Source organism: Aedes albopictus, chromosome 2, assembly GCF_035046485.1.
Source record: "Aedes albopictus strain Foshan chromosome 2, AalbF5, whole genome shotgun sequence".
Classification (NCBI taxonomy): domain Eukaryota; kingdom Metazoa; phylum Arthropoda; class Insecta; order Diptera; family Culicidae; genus Aedes; species Aedes albopictus.
Window position 1 is genome coordinate 488,464,950 of NC_085137.1, and position 17,751 is coordinate 488,482,700.

Below are 17,751 nucleotides of genomic sequence, written 5' to 3' on the forward strand. Positions count from 1 at the left end.
AGAAGCATGCAATTAATCGCCATTAATATTTCAGCCGATTTGGGTTGACGAGCGTTTGTTGGTGCCTGCTACTACGAAGAGTGTGAATTAACAGATTTACAAACACGTTACATTGAGGCTCATACAGAGAAGGAGTGCGCGCTCACTTCCACACTTCCAACTGTACCTTCTAGAGTGCGTCCTCGGCGGGAAGACTGTCTTAGCGAAGAATACCTAGAAGAATGGTGTTCATCCATGGCTAGTTCCTTTTCTATCAATACGACGTTAGGATCAGCAGTACAAATTTTCTCTCCAGTGACTGGGTCTTCAACCGTGTACTGGTATTCGTAAGCAGGCTCCTTTGGCTTGGGTTCTTCCTCTTCTGGGAAAAGGATGCTTTCGAATTCTCCTTGTTCTGCCTTATGGATGGTATCCTCGGCGTAGTTTACTGTTTGACCAGTCTTACCGAACAAATGCTTGATACCTTTGATCTTGCGTTGGGCAGCTGCTGCGCTGTAATCTGGATCTGGTTCTTCTATTTGACCTTCGAAGAACAGCTTAGTCTTACGTTCAAGTTCGTCTGTATTCACTACTAATTTCCTGGTAATCTTTGGAGGTGGCGGTGGTGGAGGGCGTTCCTTTTTGATGAAGACTTCAATAGTAGCTTGGTATACTGGTGGCGGCGGTGGGTCGAAAAACGTGGGTAACTGCAACGGCGGCGGTGTTCGCTTTCCTCCGTTACCTTCACCGGATCCTTCTTGGCTATCGTCTCCTTGATTTTGCTGATTGTTTTGATTACTACCTCCGTTGTCGCCTCCTTGGGCCGACTCTCGTTGTTCACCACTTTGATCGTGTGGTGGAGCCTGCTGTTGTTGCTGAGATTCAGAATCTGCCGCTTTAGTGATTTTCGGTAACTTCGAGTTAGTTTTACTCGCTGCTTTGCTGATACTAGGTTTATTCTGTTCGTTTAATCCCAGTACTGACTTTACGGATGCTCTGGTAGCTTGTATTTGCTCTAAAATTTCCGATGTAGCTTCTTTGATTTGTTGGATTTCCCGTTCACCACGAAGTTCAAATTTCCGACGAATCTCCTCTTCTTCTGCTTGTCGGATTCGTTTGGCTTCAGCAAGGGCAGCCTTTTCGCGTTCGTAGATTTCCTCTAGCTTATGCTTGAGGGATTCCTCTCTAGACTTCTGTTCCACTAGGCTTTCTAGAGAAGTATCCTGCTCGGAAACCGCTACAGGAGTATCGCAACCTGTTACACTAGCGGATTCTGCTGTACCTGAGTCGTGTTCAATCAAAATGGTCAAAACAGTATGTAAAAGCGAAATATATCTTGAAAGCGCATGAATTCAGCAAATATGAATCCTTGCTGTGTGAGTCTTCAACACAGCTAGGAAAGTAGATAAAAACTTACCTTTTGGTTTAATTAGTTCCTCCTTCTTGGGTAGTTCCGGTAGCTTGACGGCTTCGACCTTCTTCGCTTCGAATGATTTCTTCTCAAGCTCTTTGAGCTTCGAGCTCTGGGCGATGGCCGACTCTGATAGCTTCTTGTCTACTGGTTTGGGGCTGTCAACTGGCTTAACTGTACTCTTAGGGGGATCGATGGCCTTCTTGTCCGGTAATTTTGGTGTCTCGACAACCTTGGGGCTCTGCGGTGTTGGTTCAACTTTTGAAGTTTCCGGCTTTTTGTTGGCAGTCTTGGACTGTTCTGGAACCTTGACAGTTTCAGTCTTCTTTCCGCTCGGTGTATTCGGAGCCTTTGCAGATTCCGTTAGCTTAACGCTCTCCGGTGCCTTTACTGGCGTTTTAGGTGTTACAACAGTCTTCGGGCTTTCCGGAGCTTTGGATGGTGTTTTTGGTTCTTTCCTTTCAATTGGCTTGACTGGTGTCTCGATTACTTTGGGACTCTCTGGTGCCTTTTTCTCGACTTGCTTGGGACTTTCCGCGACCTTGGTTGGTGTCTTAGGGGTTTCTGGAGCCTTCTTCTCTACTGCCTTGGGCTGCTCCGGAACTTTCGTTGGTGTCTTCAAAGTCTCAGCCTTATTTTCAATTGACTTGGACTCTGGTAGCTTCGGACTTTCCGGTAACTTGACTGGTGATTTCTTACCCTTCGGACTTTTAGGTGAGTCGGGTCTCTTTTTGCTTTTAGGACTTTCGGGAGCTTTTGGTTCTTCCACCCGTTTTTCTGGAACTGGGATCTGAAGTTTGGGACGATCTTTTTTGTCAACTTTGGGTTTTGGTGCTTCGACTGGTTTGGTGAGTTCAGTCTTTACCTCTTCGGGTTTGCTTTCGAATGGCTTCTTCGGGATTTCCGGTAACTTTACTGCCTCGACTTTTTGGGCGGTGAAGTGCTTCTCTTCCTTTTTCTGCTCTACGGCCTTGCCAACAGTGGCGATGGGGATTTTTGATTGTTGTTGCTGTTCGATGGACTCTTGATCTTTTTGGAACGATTGACGACGTGCGGTATGTCTTGCTTCGATCTGGGCAAGTTTGGATTGCGGCTCCGGTTGTTCGACGTTTTCGGACGCTTGAACCTCTTGCACAATCGGTTGTTGCTTTTGCTTGAGTGATGCGTACTTATACTCTATCTGTTGAATTTTAGATGGAGTATCTGGTGTCTGGGGCTGAACAATTTCAACAGATGATGATGGTTCGGCTACTGCAACTGGGGCTACTTCAACTGATTGGTCGATAGAAAGCTTCTTCTTGCTATATTTCGACTCTAGCTGTTCTAGTTTGGACAGTGGTCTCGACGGCTCTTGTTTTTGCTCTTGCGAAACAGTTTCGGTTATTTGAGTCTTTACATCAACAATTTGTTGCTCTTCTTTTGATTTGTATTTCGACTCGATTTGTTCTACTTTGGTTAAAGGTTTCGACTTCTGGACCTCGGTAACCTCTTGTTTCACTTGAACTTCTTGCTGCTGCTCCTGATTCTTGTACTTCGATTCGATTTGCTGGAGCTTGCTGAGAGGTTCGGATGGTTTCGATTCCGGTTCAGCCTGTTGCAGTTTCTGCTTCTGTTGTTCCTGCTTTTGTTTGAGTGCTGCAAATTTGGATTCGATAATCTGGAACTTGGCGTCGACTTCTTCGGAGTTTTGCTCGAGCTTCTTTTGTTTGAGTGCTTCGTATTTTGATTCAAGTTGTTTGATTTTGGAATCGGCGTCGATGGCAGGTGACGATGGTGTAGAATCCTGCTTAACTGTTGAAACCTCTGCTTTTGTTTCAGTTAGTTGTTGTAGCTGTTGAGAAGAGCTTGAGACCTTTGCAATCCCTTCTTGTTGATGTAGCTTGGTTTGAACAGCTTGTTGTTGAACTTGGGAAGAAGATTTAGCCTCGACTTTAGAAGCAGATTGTTGGGAGGATGCAACTGCTGTTGTTTGAATTTGCTGTACTTTACTTTGAGATTGAAGTTGTGTAGCTTGTTGAACTGCAGCTGAACTGGATTCAATCACTTGAGTTCTAACTTGTGTTTGACTAGATAGTTTAGCTTCTTTAGATTGTGCCTCTAATTGAGATTCCTGGTGTCGCTTAACCGCTGCTGTTTTTGATTCTTGAACCAACTCCTGTTTGGTCGCTGAACTTTGAACAACAGTAGAAGAGGTTCTAGTTTCTTGCACTTGGACACTTGAAGTATTGCTTTGAACAACCTTTTGCGACTGTTGCTGCACTATTTCTTGCTTAGTGGTAGCTGCCTCGGCTTTACGGGAAGACTTTTTAACCTCGAGCGCTGCAAGGCGCTTCTGAACGCTTACAGGTTTCTCTTCTTCGTCTTCCGCTTGAACCGCCTCTTGACTGACGGTTTGCTGCACCGATTGAGCTTCTTCTCGATGTGATGCTTTGTGCTTGAATACCACGTAGTTTTCGGCAAAATCCGAAGGTTTGATATTCTCGTCGGTTTTATGGGCTTCGATTCGTTGCGGTAGCTTGATGATACTATCGTCGATGTTGGTCTGTGTCGGATCGATACGCAGATCGTCGTTGGCGTGTTCCTGGAGTGCAACCGCGTTTTCGGCGTATTCTTCGATTTCGTAGATCCAACGCTGTTTCGCCTCCTCCGAGTAGGCAATCAGATGAACGGTGTCTCCTCGGCCGCCGACCTTTGGTAGAAGTTCAAAGGCGCGCGAATCGACGTCCCTGATCTGTACGTCCGGAAGCTTGACGACGTCCTTGAGTACGAAGATGGATTTTTCGTCAGATAGCCGTTTTGCTTTGGTGATGAGTACGCGAGATTTGAATAGGAACAGATAACGCTCTTTGATTTTGTTCTCCTTGTCTTTAACTCCGAAGTACTCGTGGGCGAGTACGCGACCTAGCTTCTGGAGGTTTCCCCGAAAGCCTTCGATGCTCTCCAAATATCGGTTATTTGCTGCTCGACTGGGCACCGAGAGCATCAACTCTAGGGCCTTCTGAAGGTCGGTGACATTTTCGCCGAGGGCAGTGGAATACTTGAGAAGTTCCTATGACAGAGAAAACAGAATTGTGTCAATTTTGTTGGCTGAACTATACGAAATAACAATTATCCATAACTTTTTTTGAGGAAACATATTGTATGCATTCACATACGATCAGAAAGAAACACGAACGGCATTCGGACGTCTTTGAATAACAACAAATTCTCGGTGTTTGGATTCTACAAAATTCCGCAACGCCTGCACATTAATCGCCTAAGTTGTTTTCTACAACCACCATCAGCATCATGGCCAGTAGTTTACGAAGATCTATTTTTGCATCGCCGGATGATCTTGGATCATCTTGACTTTTCGAATTTTTTCTTCCTCCCTCGCGGAGCCAAGGCTGTTTTCATCGGACCACGCATTAGTTTTCCAGACAGTGATGTATGCCGCCGAAAACTAATGTATTGGGAAATTTGGGACGACCTATACAAGTGTGTAGTTATTAACCTTGGATGCGTGGTCAAGACTTTAATCGTTCAATGTCAAGATGAGGAAAAATCTCTTGGCTACAGATGAGGGCATAGCATGTTCCAGTGGAATGGTTTCCAAGAATAGCTTGAAGTTACGTAAGGAATTTTTGCATTCCACAGGGAGCCGTTGCCCGCCAGAGAACCAAAACATGAAAACATTAATCCCCGCGTTGAGCAGAAACGTTGGCGTGTTTTCATTAGGATAAAAAAATATATATTCCGCGAGAAAATGTGAATGTGAAAAACAAAATAAGCACACCTGAGTCGAATGCGGTAAGCAATATACCGTACCTAATTGTGTCATGGCACTATTTTTAGGAAAAGTGGCAGATCAGACAAAAGATGAATCACGAGAGAATATTTCTCGTGATCTCAGACAGTCCTAACCGGTTGCTGTCTGGTTATGGTGATGGTGAGGGATTTTCTGCTTGGTCTAGTAGAATAACGTTGATGGTAAAGTGCACTTAAGGTCCCTCAATGCGAAATCCAATTGGGTGCCAAGTGAGACGTTGGATTAAGCTTTGTTCCATTCCATTCAGGTCAAGTATGTAGAGAAAACGATTCTTGAAACGATTTATTTAATGCAATGATGGCATAAGTGCGATTTTGATCAGGAATTATAGCAGTTCATTACATTGAATCAATCCATCTAAGATTTCAATCGTTGTAGACGTTTTGTTTCGAAAAATCCAGCATTGCACGTATTAGCCCAATTAGTTTTGCCTGAAGACCATGGTCAGGTGTTATTTGTAATAACCCAGCCTGAGTTTATAATAAAAACTAATTTGTCAGGATAATAGTTTAGTAGAAATTTCAAAATATTTATCTACTTTTTGTTTTATAGAAAATAAGAATGAAAAAATCACAAAAACGGAAGGTTGCTGTTTTCTACTGGTTTGGAAACACTGCAGTGTACGCTCTGTAGAATATGCAGGAAATGACTTCATGGAGACGCACGGTTGCTCAACTGCATACGTAATATTAAGTTTGGAAATGTTTCGAGAACATGCCAATAATCCGTTCATCGCCATTGTTCAGCTCTGATTTGGCCTATGTCCGACTTCCCGACGCGTATGTGGTTGGTCGTATCCAATATCTTTGGGTGTGTAGTGTACCCGATAAACAAACGTATAGCTTCCCCTCAAGTGGGGTTTCTTTGGGATATTTTAAAATTAGAATCCGAACCTTGTGCGAACGATTCTGTGTGTATGTGCGTTAACAGTACACTGTTTACAAAACGCCACCGTCTGCACCCGTTTCCCAAGCAGATGGTGGATCGCAAGCAAACGTACAGCCAGGCAACAGGAGGATTGTCTTTTGGGACGCGAATATTTTTAACCTAACCACGGTCGGTTGGACCGGAGGAGGAAGATAATGCAACCGCGATTACAAAACGACTAAAAGTGACGATGATCTTATGACACAGATTATGAAATTGGTGTGGCGGATCTGTTCACGGTGCGTTTGACACAGGATGCACTGCTGAGTGCTGTGGCCATGCTGTCGCACATGTGGATGCAGGTTGTCGTGGTTTGTGTGCAACAGGTGTTCTGCGCAATATTTTGCTCTTGAACGGGTTGGGTCTGGGGCCTGGTGGTTAGCCGGCGTCGTTCACTTACCTTAAAGAGTAACTTGTAGTCGTTGATCCGCTGGATGGGTAGTTTGAGATGCTCCGATAAACTTTTGTCGTCGTCTAGGGTGATGGAGAGTTCCTGTGGGAAGAGAACATGATTCTTAGTGAATTTCATAATCAAACGTATGAAAGTTAAGTAATTTTACAATGTAGTTCTGTAATTGAAGAAGACGGTATGTGTCAACGCAGAGTTATGAAAAAAAGTAGTTGATATAATTCAAACTTGTGCTTTTTCGTTCTTAAACGTAGTACCTAATACTTGCAGCAATTGTCACTAAAATAAAAAGAAAACCATCAAAATTTTACGAAGGTGTCTATGGTATTTAGATGCCAAAACTGTAGAACAAGGAATATTCGATAAATTTAACGTTACTATCATTAAAAACGGCTACGCAGTCTTGAATTAGCTAACGATGTTTACGTTTCGACGGGGGGTTAGTGTCTTCTTCAGCGAGAAACTAATTTGGCCGTTTTTAGTCTTGTGTTTCGGTCTTACTGTAACTGTCCTATCATTAATTTGGTGGTACATGACTTAGTTGGCTTGTTATTACAAAGTTCAAAATTGTTACATCGAGTTCGCTGTAACAAAATGACCTCCATCGCCTTCAACACAATTATCCATCGGATTGTAAAATTACCGGTTGCCTGCAGTATGGAGATTGCTTACAACTTTGCGTGCAAAACTTTCTTCTATGTAAAATTGAATGAAATGAAATGGAAATTTAAGCGTTCTAATATTTACGTCACGTGTAGTTTTCAGAATTTCTTTCTGTGTACTTAATAGATGCTCCCTTACCCAACGTTTCGACACTTCTTCTTCAGAAGGGAACTAATTTGGTCGTTTCTGATCAGTGCATGCACAGTTAAAAATAATGAGATTTACACGTCATGTAAACTTCAGTTTAGTCATGTAAACTTAGTGTTATGATGGTTTACATGACATATCATGTAAATTTATGTTATTTGTCATGTAAACACACAGAGTCATGCTAAATTACATGACATATAATGGAAGTTTACATGATATTTTATGACTTTTACATGACATGTCATGTAAACTTCTGCGATATCCCACGCTCCAATCATGTGCATCATATGTCACAGAATTTTACACTCTTTTTTCGATCTGTGTGTTGTAAAATTTAGTGCTGAAATACTTAAAATTTAATAATATGAGAATATGGTAGGTACATGATAAAATACACGAATTTTCTATATGTACTTCGAATGATTTTAACATTGGCAAATATTTTTTTGTTTCATTCAGTTCCCCCGAATGCAAGCAGACTAAAATTAGATCTCGTGCGTCGTCAATAAAGTTGAGATTTTCCGCATTCATTTTCTGTGTGTTATATGCCTGTCGAGGAGGTTCAATATTGTGGGAATTTACGATCGGCAGATTGTGTTCGACTGTGACTTGTGACTGACTGTAGTTTATTCCTAAAGAAATACAGTTCAGTAAGTTGCCTTCAGTCGACTGGTAACAATAGGGAGATGATGAAATTTTTGTGTTTATGAGTTTATTCGAATTTTTTCGGTTAGGTTCGCTGGGGAATGTGAGTTTGACGTACTCTTTAGGTATTTTGTTGCAATATATTTGTGAAACACACCCAAGTCAACATATCCGAGTTTACTTCCTTTTTCAAATTATTTCGCAGTGTATTGTTATGAACAAAAAACTACTTGTGATTCTTACAGAAACATTGTACATTGTCGAAGCCTCGAAAGTGGGGCAAAAGTTCGCAGTAGCTGTGGGGCAAAAGTTCGCACAAGAACATCAATATAACTACAGCATCTCTTAAGCAATTAAGATTTCGTATAAAAACTACTATATTTGTATAATAATCGTTCCAACAGACGGTTTTAATTTGGTTTTAGAAGAGGATCGATTATAAGGTAATCATTGTTTTCGCCTATATAAAACAAGATATGAAATATGGACGTATAAAAATATCGAAACATTATTTTTTCGTCAAACTCGTGTCTTCCTTTGTATGTTTTTGGGAGTCTTATGTTGATCTACTTTATTGGGGTCTTTCATGGCTGTTTGTGAATGTTTCAGCGAATTTATCGTTGTAAATTCTAAAAAAACGTTTCATATCGTCCAGTGAGCTTGACTTAGTTAAACGCTCCTGAAGACAATTTGATTCGTGACTCGCTGCTGATGTCTGGTGTGACTGCTGCTGTTGTGCTTGTTGCTGCTGTGGTGGTGTATTTCTCTCTCATCTCATTCTTTTTATCATCAACTACCTGTTTATAGGATCTGGGACCATTTGGGTAGGAGGTCCTTTCTTGGGCACTTTCTGCTGCATCGCAGTCAATTTTTAACCATTTTTTGGGACACGACAAAATACATATAGTATCTAGCCATGTACAAAAATTGAAGTCAATTGGTTGAAAATTGACTGAGTTACTGAAGCAAGTGAGGTTCCCTTGCTCAAATGGTCCCAGACCCTAATTTGTTTATTGCTATGATGAAGAAGCGCAACAATCGCAGCAAAACGAAGTGACAGCTTAGTGTTTCTTCGAATGGAGTAAGTGCAATGCGTTCAACAGCTGAGCAACATTGACTGTGGTGAACCTGAGTTCCATCTGGATGAGGAAAACGACTCATCCGATGTAGAAGATGAGATGCCCAGACAACCAATTTGCACGTATAATGAAATTTATGTTCATGTTACACGTACTTTTATGCGGTAAAGTTACATCGCATAAGATGCAGTAAAAGTGCCTTAAGTGACTTGAAGCGATATCTTATGCGATGTACGGTATGCACTTTTGCGACGTAATATAGCACCTTATGCGACTTAAAAATATTTGAAATAAAAAAATCTTGTCACCTAAGTATCGAACTAATAACCTATGGATTATCGAGCCGCGCATTACACTTAGCACCAAACACTACTTATGAAACACACTGATTAAATGTCATGACATTCTAACTCACCTCAGTGCTTGTTGGAATGCACTCGGTTTCCGTGCGCTGTACGTGTTCGGCAGGCTCTTCGGAAATCAAAATGATGTAGCATGATCTCCCGCACCGTTACTACTACTCCTCTCTTGCTAGCACCACTCATTATTAATTATAAGGTCAACAAAACAAAAATGATGACTTTGTAACTTGTTTTGTAACCATAATGATGGCTTTTCACTTTCTTTTAGCTTTTTGGCACTCCAACAGCACCTCTTTCATTGTTATCACATATCACATCGCAATATGCCAACGTTTACGATTCTAGCTCATGCGAGTTTGTATGTACATTTGAACGAGTTTATTTTCACTTTTATGCGATTTAGTTTGTACACCAATGCGAATTAAACTGACATAATTAGAAAAGCACCAAGCGAAGTCGTATAATCATCGTAGTACGCAATTATGCGAATTCAATTGACACTTTGCGAGTTCACTCGCACGCTTTTGCGAATAAGCAAAGTTCGTCGCAACAAAACATTGGAATATCGTCTACTACGATGTAGTCATGCATTATGAAAGTTAATTTGCACTCTTATACGATTTTACCAGATACATCGCAGTAAGTTCAAAAAATAACATCATGCGATGAAAATTGTCCCTCAGCCGTACATATATGCGATAGTGACTTAAAATAGTACTTTATACGATGTACAGCGTGCATCCTTATGCGATGCCTGGTTGTCTGGGTGGCTATGAAGGACCTCCACATGCTCATGAAGCGAGAAATAGCGAAGGCTAATGATGACACAAAAGCTCGTTTAAATAAAATGGCAAGTGAAATAAATAAATCTGTTTCGCAGCTAAAAGCAGATGTGGAATCCATTAAATTATCCCAGGAATTTCCCTCTGGAGAATTAGATCACCTCAAAGCTAAAATCACCAACAGTACAGGGGATGGCCAAAATGTTTGGGATAGGCAATTTTTTTTCTCCCACAAAAAAATCAACATGCTGTAACTTTTCATAGAGTGCATCAAAAAATCTCAAATTTTGACTGTTTGTCAACCTATTATATTTGCATTATTGGTACAAATTTGGGCTCGATTGATTAATTTTTCGCGAAGTTAGAACCGTTCGGGTAAAACACTATTATTTAGACAACTAATTTTTGATCTGTTATATCTCGGAAACCAGTGAACCGAATTGGATGAATTTTTTAACGTTTATCAACAATATATTGATACTTAATGCGACGTCTTAAAATATAATATTTTCTCACGGCGAATTAAGTTATACCGGATTGAATTTTTTACCCATATATAGGAAAATAGGTCAAATTTACAATACCACACAAAAATTACTAAATGTGTTCTTCCTTCAATCTAAATAGGCTCTAATATATCTGATTAGAGATAACTTGAGAACAGAAGTGGAAAATTTTTGGATATCAACACTAAAATTTATTTACATTGATGTAAAAAAATACATTTTTTCGAGAAAAATCCAAAAAGTGTCAATCCATGATAACTTTTTTCAACGTTTAAAAAGTACATATGTTTGAATAGTTTGTGAAGCGTTTACATATTGTTAGTGTACGTTCAAAATTTCATTCAATTCGGTTCACTGGTTTCCGAGATATGACACCTCAAAAATGAGTTGTCTGAAAAATAGTGTTTTACGCAAATGGTTCTAACTTTGCGAAATATTAATCAATCGAGCCCAAATTTGTACCAATGATGCACACATAATAGGTTGACAAACAGTCAAAATTTGAGATTTTTCGATGCGCTCTATGAAAAGTTATAGCTTGTTGAACTTTTTTGTGAGAGAAAAAAAGTTGCCTATCCCAAACATTTTGGCCATCCCCTGTATATCCACCTAATTTAGGTGGTTAAAACTTCTTTCACTAAGAACATCACTAGCATAAACGTTATGTGTTCGGCCTATGAAAAACTCATTGAGGAGCTGAACTACGAGGTCAAATTACCTTGAGGATGTTTTCCGCAACGTCCTGGCTCAGCTGAACGTGGAATGGCCGGAAGACATACAAGGAATGGCAATATTATCATCATTTATCCATTCTGGTTTACTTCTCCAACAATTTCATCAAGGAGCGAATAATGAAGGCCGCCCGCGATGATCCGAACACTTGTGAGTCGATTGGTCTAGGGGTCAAGCAGCTCAACTACTTCAATAAACGCATAACAAATGCGAATCGTTTCTTGTTTAACGAAGCTGGAAAATTGAAACGAACTAAAAATTTCAAATTTGTTTGGTACTCCAACAGAGATATTTTTCCCCGCAAAGATAAGACCACGAGAGTAATTCGTGTGTCTGATGTTGGTGCTTTATTGCCAATAGAATAATTGCCTTTTTCTCTTCTGAGTATGTTAACTAACAATAACAGTAATTATAATAATCTCTCTCTCTCTCTTGTTGGCGTAACGTCCTCATTGGGACAAAGCCTGCTTCTCAGCTTAGTGTTCTCTATGAGCACTTCCACAGTTATTAACTGAGAGCTTCCTCTGCCAAGGACCATTTTGCATGCGTATATCGTGTGGCAGGCACGAAGATACTCTATGCCCAAGGAAGTCAAGGAAATTTCCTTTACGAAAAGATCCTGGACCGACCGGGAATCGAACCCGTCACCCTCAGCATGGTCATGCTGAATACCCGTGCGTTTACCGCCTCGGCTATATGGGCCCTCATGGATTGTGAAATAGAGCTTATTAACGAATTGAATATTGATGTTTCCCTTGAAGAGATAAAGCATAATAATTATAATCTTAATGTTCTATATTTTAATACTAGAAGTTGTCGAAATAAAGAAGAACAACTATGCTTGCTGATCAATAAGTTTCGTAGTAGTATTGCGACATTTGCACCCATTTAGACTCGGCGAATTTCGCACACGACTTCGCAGCGCCTAACGTACACAATTTCGCTTGACAATTTATGGCAGGGTCGTCTGCTACATAACACTTAAACTAAATAAGTTTGATTAGTGTGGAAAGTAGCTCGGAAATGATAATTCAGTGGATTTTCGAACTATCACAGAAGTCGAAACATCAATGAGAAACCTAATATTCATGTTGTTGTATTCGCTGAAACATGGTTGCATAAAAATGAAATTTTCAACCTCAGGGCATACGATGTGTACCACAGCTGCAGAGACGGGAGAGGTGGTGGTGTATCTATTTTTGTCGTTTCTACCTTAAGAAACCAATTATTATTGGAAATAAGTTAAAATGATAGCACCTTTTTGATTGTTGAATTGATTGATTCAAGTATAAAAATCATGGGCGTTTATAATCCTGGTAGGTTAGTTCTGTTGTTTCTATACCAACTTGAACAATTTTAATTTTAAAATAAAGGTTATTTGTCGTGATTTCAATATAAACTAATAAATTCGTTTATCAATATAAACATAAAATTTAATATCTTGGATACACTATTCTGAACAAAATAGACTCCCGCTATGCAATGCGTATTTGAAATACTATTTGTCCAGTAGTTGATCATTTTATTACAGATATATTTGATTCCAAAATGCATTTACTCATAAGGGATACTGAACGATGCATATCAGACCACAAAACTTTTGTATTATAAAACAAGACATTAAAAGAAGGATAAGTTTGTGCAAAAGAAACTATGACAATATTCTCAAATCAGTATCACAAACAACTTTCTATTCTAGTACACACTAAGGTATTTTTTTACACGGGTAGTTTTTCTGCTTTAACTCGGTCAATTTTGAGCCAATTCACATGAAAATTTGTACACAAGTAGACACGGTTTGTACTACCTGTGTACGGAAAATCAGATAGGTAGGTTTAAAATTGACCGAGTTAAAGCAGAAAAACTACCCGTGTAAAAAAAGACCTTAGTGTACACATTTTAGTGATATTTCTTAAAAAACTGAATGCAAATTATAAACGTAAACGACAGATCGTCTAAAAATAAGTTTTACCATGTGTTTGTAAGAATGCGTAATGCATTAAAAAAAACAAGATTAAATACTCTAAGGAGCAACACTACGGGCGCAAATTGTGCCCAAAATTCAACACATTATAGAAAAACGTGGAGTATAGGGTAAAAAATATAATTTGGACATGTATGTAATTTAGACATGCACGGCATTGTATGTCTTGTTCCGGAGAGTGCATAAAAGTAGATACTTCTCAATATCGATTATTGGATCAAACAGACTTTTCTGATGACTTACGTTGAAAATACGCTTAACAATTCAGAATTTACTTCAAAATTATCGGAAATGTAAATTGTTTCATTGAAACCCCTTAAATGCACAGGTATGCAAGACGACATACACTTCACAGTCACATACAATATTCACCTCAAAATCGTTGAATTAATAATTGTAAGAATTTTAATAGTAATTTATGTAACGAGTTGCAAAAAGTTGATTTTTTCAGCACGAGTCTTACATTTATCCAACGAGGTTTTTTTTATCTGTTTTAACAAGATTTTTAGCCCTAGGCTAGTTCATCTCGGGACCCACGCTTTACTTCCCTTCCGAAGGAAGAACTCACATTTTGTGAGTTTGTCGGAGTAGATTCGATCCCAGGTCCTCGGCGTGATAGTCAAGTGTACCCAACGAGGTTTGCCGAATTGGATAAATACGAAAAGTGCTGAAAAAGTCGAGTTTTGCAACGAGTTCCATACAAAATTTTATGCAATGATTTTTTCATACTGCAACTCATTTGAGTTGCATAATGTTCATAATGCAATTCAAATGAGTTGCATTATGAACATTATACAACTGTTTTTCATTATGCAACTTATTTCAGTTGCATAATAAACCAGTTCGGAAAAAATGACCATTATGATACCAAAATGAGGAAGATAAAATATAAATTATGATACTGAATTGCATAAAAACCTTATTGCAATGAAACATGTTCAACAAAGAAGCATTAGACAGCCAATCTCTTAACATTCATCTAGAACGCCTAAAATAGATGGTGTCCAAAATACATTACAAGTTTTCTACTGTAAATATATTTTGGTCATCTGACGAACTCCATGGGGATGCTGTGCGATTGCATACTTGGAGGCGTATTCTGTGGGTCTGGCGATATTTCCTCGATTTCAACAAAAACTGTAATAGTTATCAAAATAGATGCCTGTTAAGCGGAGAAATTTGATTATTTGCAAGAAAATATTTGTTAATTTATGCTACTTCAATGGTTTAGCAGTATTCATGGCTAAACATTGGGATAAATGCCCTGTCCAAATTATATATACCTGAAGGTGTCCAAAACATATATTCGGTGTCCAAAATGCAATTCTAACAGGCGTTTGGAAATAGTGATTTTCTCAGCTTAAAATGCTTTCGTTAAGGTTTTTGTCACCAGGAACGCAAAGTACAATCATATTTTAAGCGTATTAGTAATTTTGCAAAATAATCAATTGCTTTCTAAAGAAGCTAGGGGACTATTTTTCCAACGCTGTCCTCAGCCTGTCCAAAATATATGAATTACCCTACTAAGGGAATTAATTTTCTAGAGAAGTTGTTCAAAATCAAGTGTTGTCACTCAAGGAGAAGTGCTGTCACTCAAAGAGAACAATGAAATTATTCTAACAGATGCTTTGGTAGCTAATTATTTCAAAACACCAGTATACTGCAAAGAACTAGTTCAGAAAATAGCAAGTTTGCAGTATTTATGAGTCCACAATCAGAAGTTTTGATCTCTTTCTCTGTGGTTAATGATGATAAAGTTACTGCTGTGTTAAAATCATTAAATGCTGGTGCTGTTGTCGAATTGGATAAAATTTCTACGAGGTTTCTTCAAAAATGTTCTTGTTTCATAACTCTCTAACTGACGGAAGCAGTCAACAATATGCTTCAGTTTTCGCTTTTTGAAGATTGTTTGAAAGTTGCATAAATAGTTCCACTCTATAAATCTAGGGATAAGTTTACTAAAACTAACTATACTGCCCTTCTTGGCATGTCAGTCCCATGTTGTATATAATGCGAATCATATTTTTTTCTCGGCCTCTTAGAACTATTGGATTTTATAGTAAAAAGGTTTAGATGAATGAGAGTATGTTGGATGCATTTCTATAGACTTATGTAAAGCATTTGACTGTATTCCTCATGATTCATTGATTGCCAAACTAAGCTTTTAGTGTCCCATCAGCAGTTTGTGTACTGAAATCCTATCTCTCGAACAGGAAACAGCAATGTAATGTCAATGGAGTTTTTAGTAAGCCGCTTCTTTTAAAATCTGGTGTGCCACAAGGGTCCATTGTTGGTCCTATATTGTTCAATATTTTTGTAAATGAAATTTTTAACGTGTCACTCAAGGGAATACTGCAATGCTATGCAGACGATGCTGTCTGGAAATAGAAAGCAAATACCTAGAATGATATTTTGAGATTTAGCGTACAAAACACTTTAGATAACATGTTTTTAAACATCTTTTTATTTGTGAATTTTAACTTAGGTTAATTTTTAACACATGTAATCTTACATATTTATGATTTTGGCGAGAAAAATAATGATAGCGAACTAGTAGTTTACGCAACAAGGTGCAGAATGAAGATTTTTACAGCACGAGTCGTACATTTATCCAACGAGGCCTGCCGAGTTGAATAATTACGACGAGTACTGTAAAAATCGAATTCTGCACCGAGTTGCGTACAACGTTTTTTGCAACTTCATAAATTGCCACTTGAGGATAGCTTTTAACAAAACTGTTTCATCAGACTGCACACTGATGTTCATAGCCATGGTTAAGGAAGTGTGATCATTGCAGGTTGTACAGTACAGTTGTCACAATTTTTCAAACCTGCGTCCAGAAAGCATCAATAAGTTGATCAAAACTGAAAACAGTGCTGTAATGGTTTATTACGCAACGCAAATCTGTGCTGTAATGAACCATTACAGCACTGTTAATTTGGTGTGGGAAAGAAGGCCTTTTCCTGGCAGATTTGCGTGAGGTAAAATGGCCTATTACGATGAGAAATTGCAAAATAGTAGTTTACGCAACAAGGTGCAGAATGAAGATTTTTACAGCACGAGTCGTACATTACGACGAGTGCTGTAAAAATCGAGTTCTGCACCGAGTTGCGTACAACGTTTTTTGCACCTTCATAAATTACCACTTGAGGATAGTTTTTAACCAAACTTCTTCATCAGACTACACACTGATGTTCATAGCCATGATTAAGGAAGTCTGATCATAGCATGTTATACTGTGCAGTTGTCACTATTTTTCAAACCTGCGTCCAGAAAGCATCAATCAGTTGATCAAAACTGAAAACAGTGCTGTAATGGTTCATTACGCAACGCAAATCAGTGCTGTAATGAACCATTACAGCACTGTTAATTTGGTGTGGGAAAGTAGGCCTTTTCCTGTCAGATTTGCGTGAGGTAAAATGGCCTATTACGATGAGAAGTTGCAAAAAATATAATCCTGCATCATGTCCTGCATAGTTCTTTTACACAACTTTATGTCAGTTGGAAACAGTTCATCTGGAAACATAAATATAGAGATACATAAAAGATTACCATCATCCCTTTCACATAGCCAAACATCTCGTTATTTTTGAAACTGGGCCACAGCTCATCCTTCAACGAACTCAGCAGCGCGTAATCCCCAATATATTTTTTTCCTGAACCCCATGGAGGGCCGGTATAGGAGCGTGGGAAATTGACGGTCAAGTGTGACGCCTACTACCAGCGACACCCAGTGTCCCCCATGGCCACATCAACACAGCTATGTGGAGGCGGGAGGGTCGTCGCTTGTGTTACTTGAAGGTGTGAAAAATTCTCAACATCAGCATCGGGGTGACGCTCTCTCCTCGATCACACCCCACCGCTGCCAAGAAGGGGGGTGAACGATACGAAGAAAAACAAAAATATATTTCTATAAACTGGAATCGGACCAAGTTCAACGCGTGTCGTCGTAACGACGGCGGCAGTCAGCCACCCACGTCTTGCGGGGGGTGGTACAAAAATATTCTACAATTTCTGCCTGCAGTCCGAGCGGTTTGATCTACGCTGATGAAGGAGGACGCGGCGACTTATGCCCTGGCGGCGACCAATCCGGAACGTAATGATGTTGTTTTTGCCGGTGGGAATTAGTCATTTGAGCATGTTAGATTAATTTTATGGTTTACCAAACGTGTGAAACATTTTTTGGGTGGCATGTTTCGTGTTTTCAAGCGCTGAGAAAAAATCGAGCTATGTGAAAAAAATGGTGTAGGTATATCGTAAATATACGGATGCACTATTTTGGCTGTTTGAAAGATTGCCAAATCCTGGGAAGAT

General features: G+C 39.3%; 1 protein-coding gene across 6 annotated transcripts in view; it reads right to left on the reverse strand.

Moving 5' to 3' along the window:
* Positions 1-17,751, reverse strand: part of LOC109623145 (obscurin) — a 191,007-nt gene that overhangs the window by 15,258 nt on the left and 157,998 nt on the right. For 5 of the 6 annotated variants that reach the window (XM_029870612.2, XM_029870611.2, XM_020077630.3 and 2 more), the window contains 3 exons: positions 6,526-6,618; positions 1,397-4,439; positions 167-1,261 (listed from right to left, as the gene is read on the reverse strand). In XM_029870612.2, the coding sequence (XP_029726472.2) occupies positions 167-1,261; positions 1,397-4,439; positions 6,526-6,618 (4,231 nt within the window). The remainder of the gene's footprint in view (positions 1-166; positions 1,262-1,396; positions 4,440-6,525; positions 6,619-17,751) is intronic. The other variant, XM_029870613.2, reaches the window with a different exon arrangement.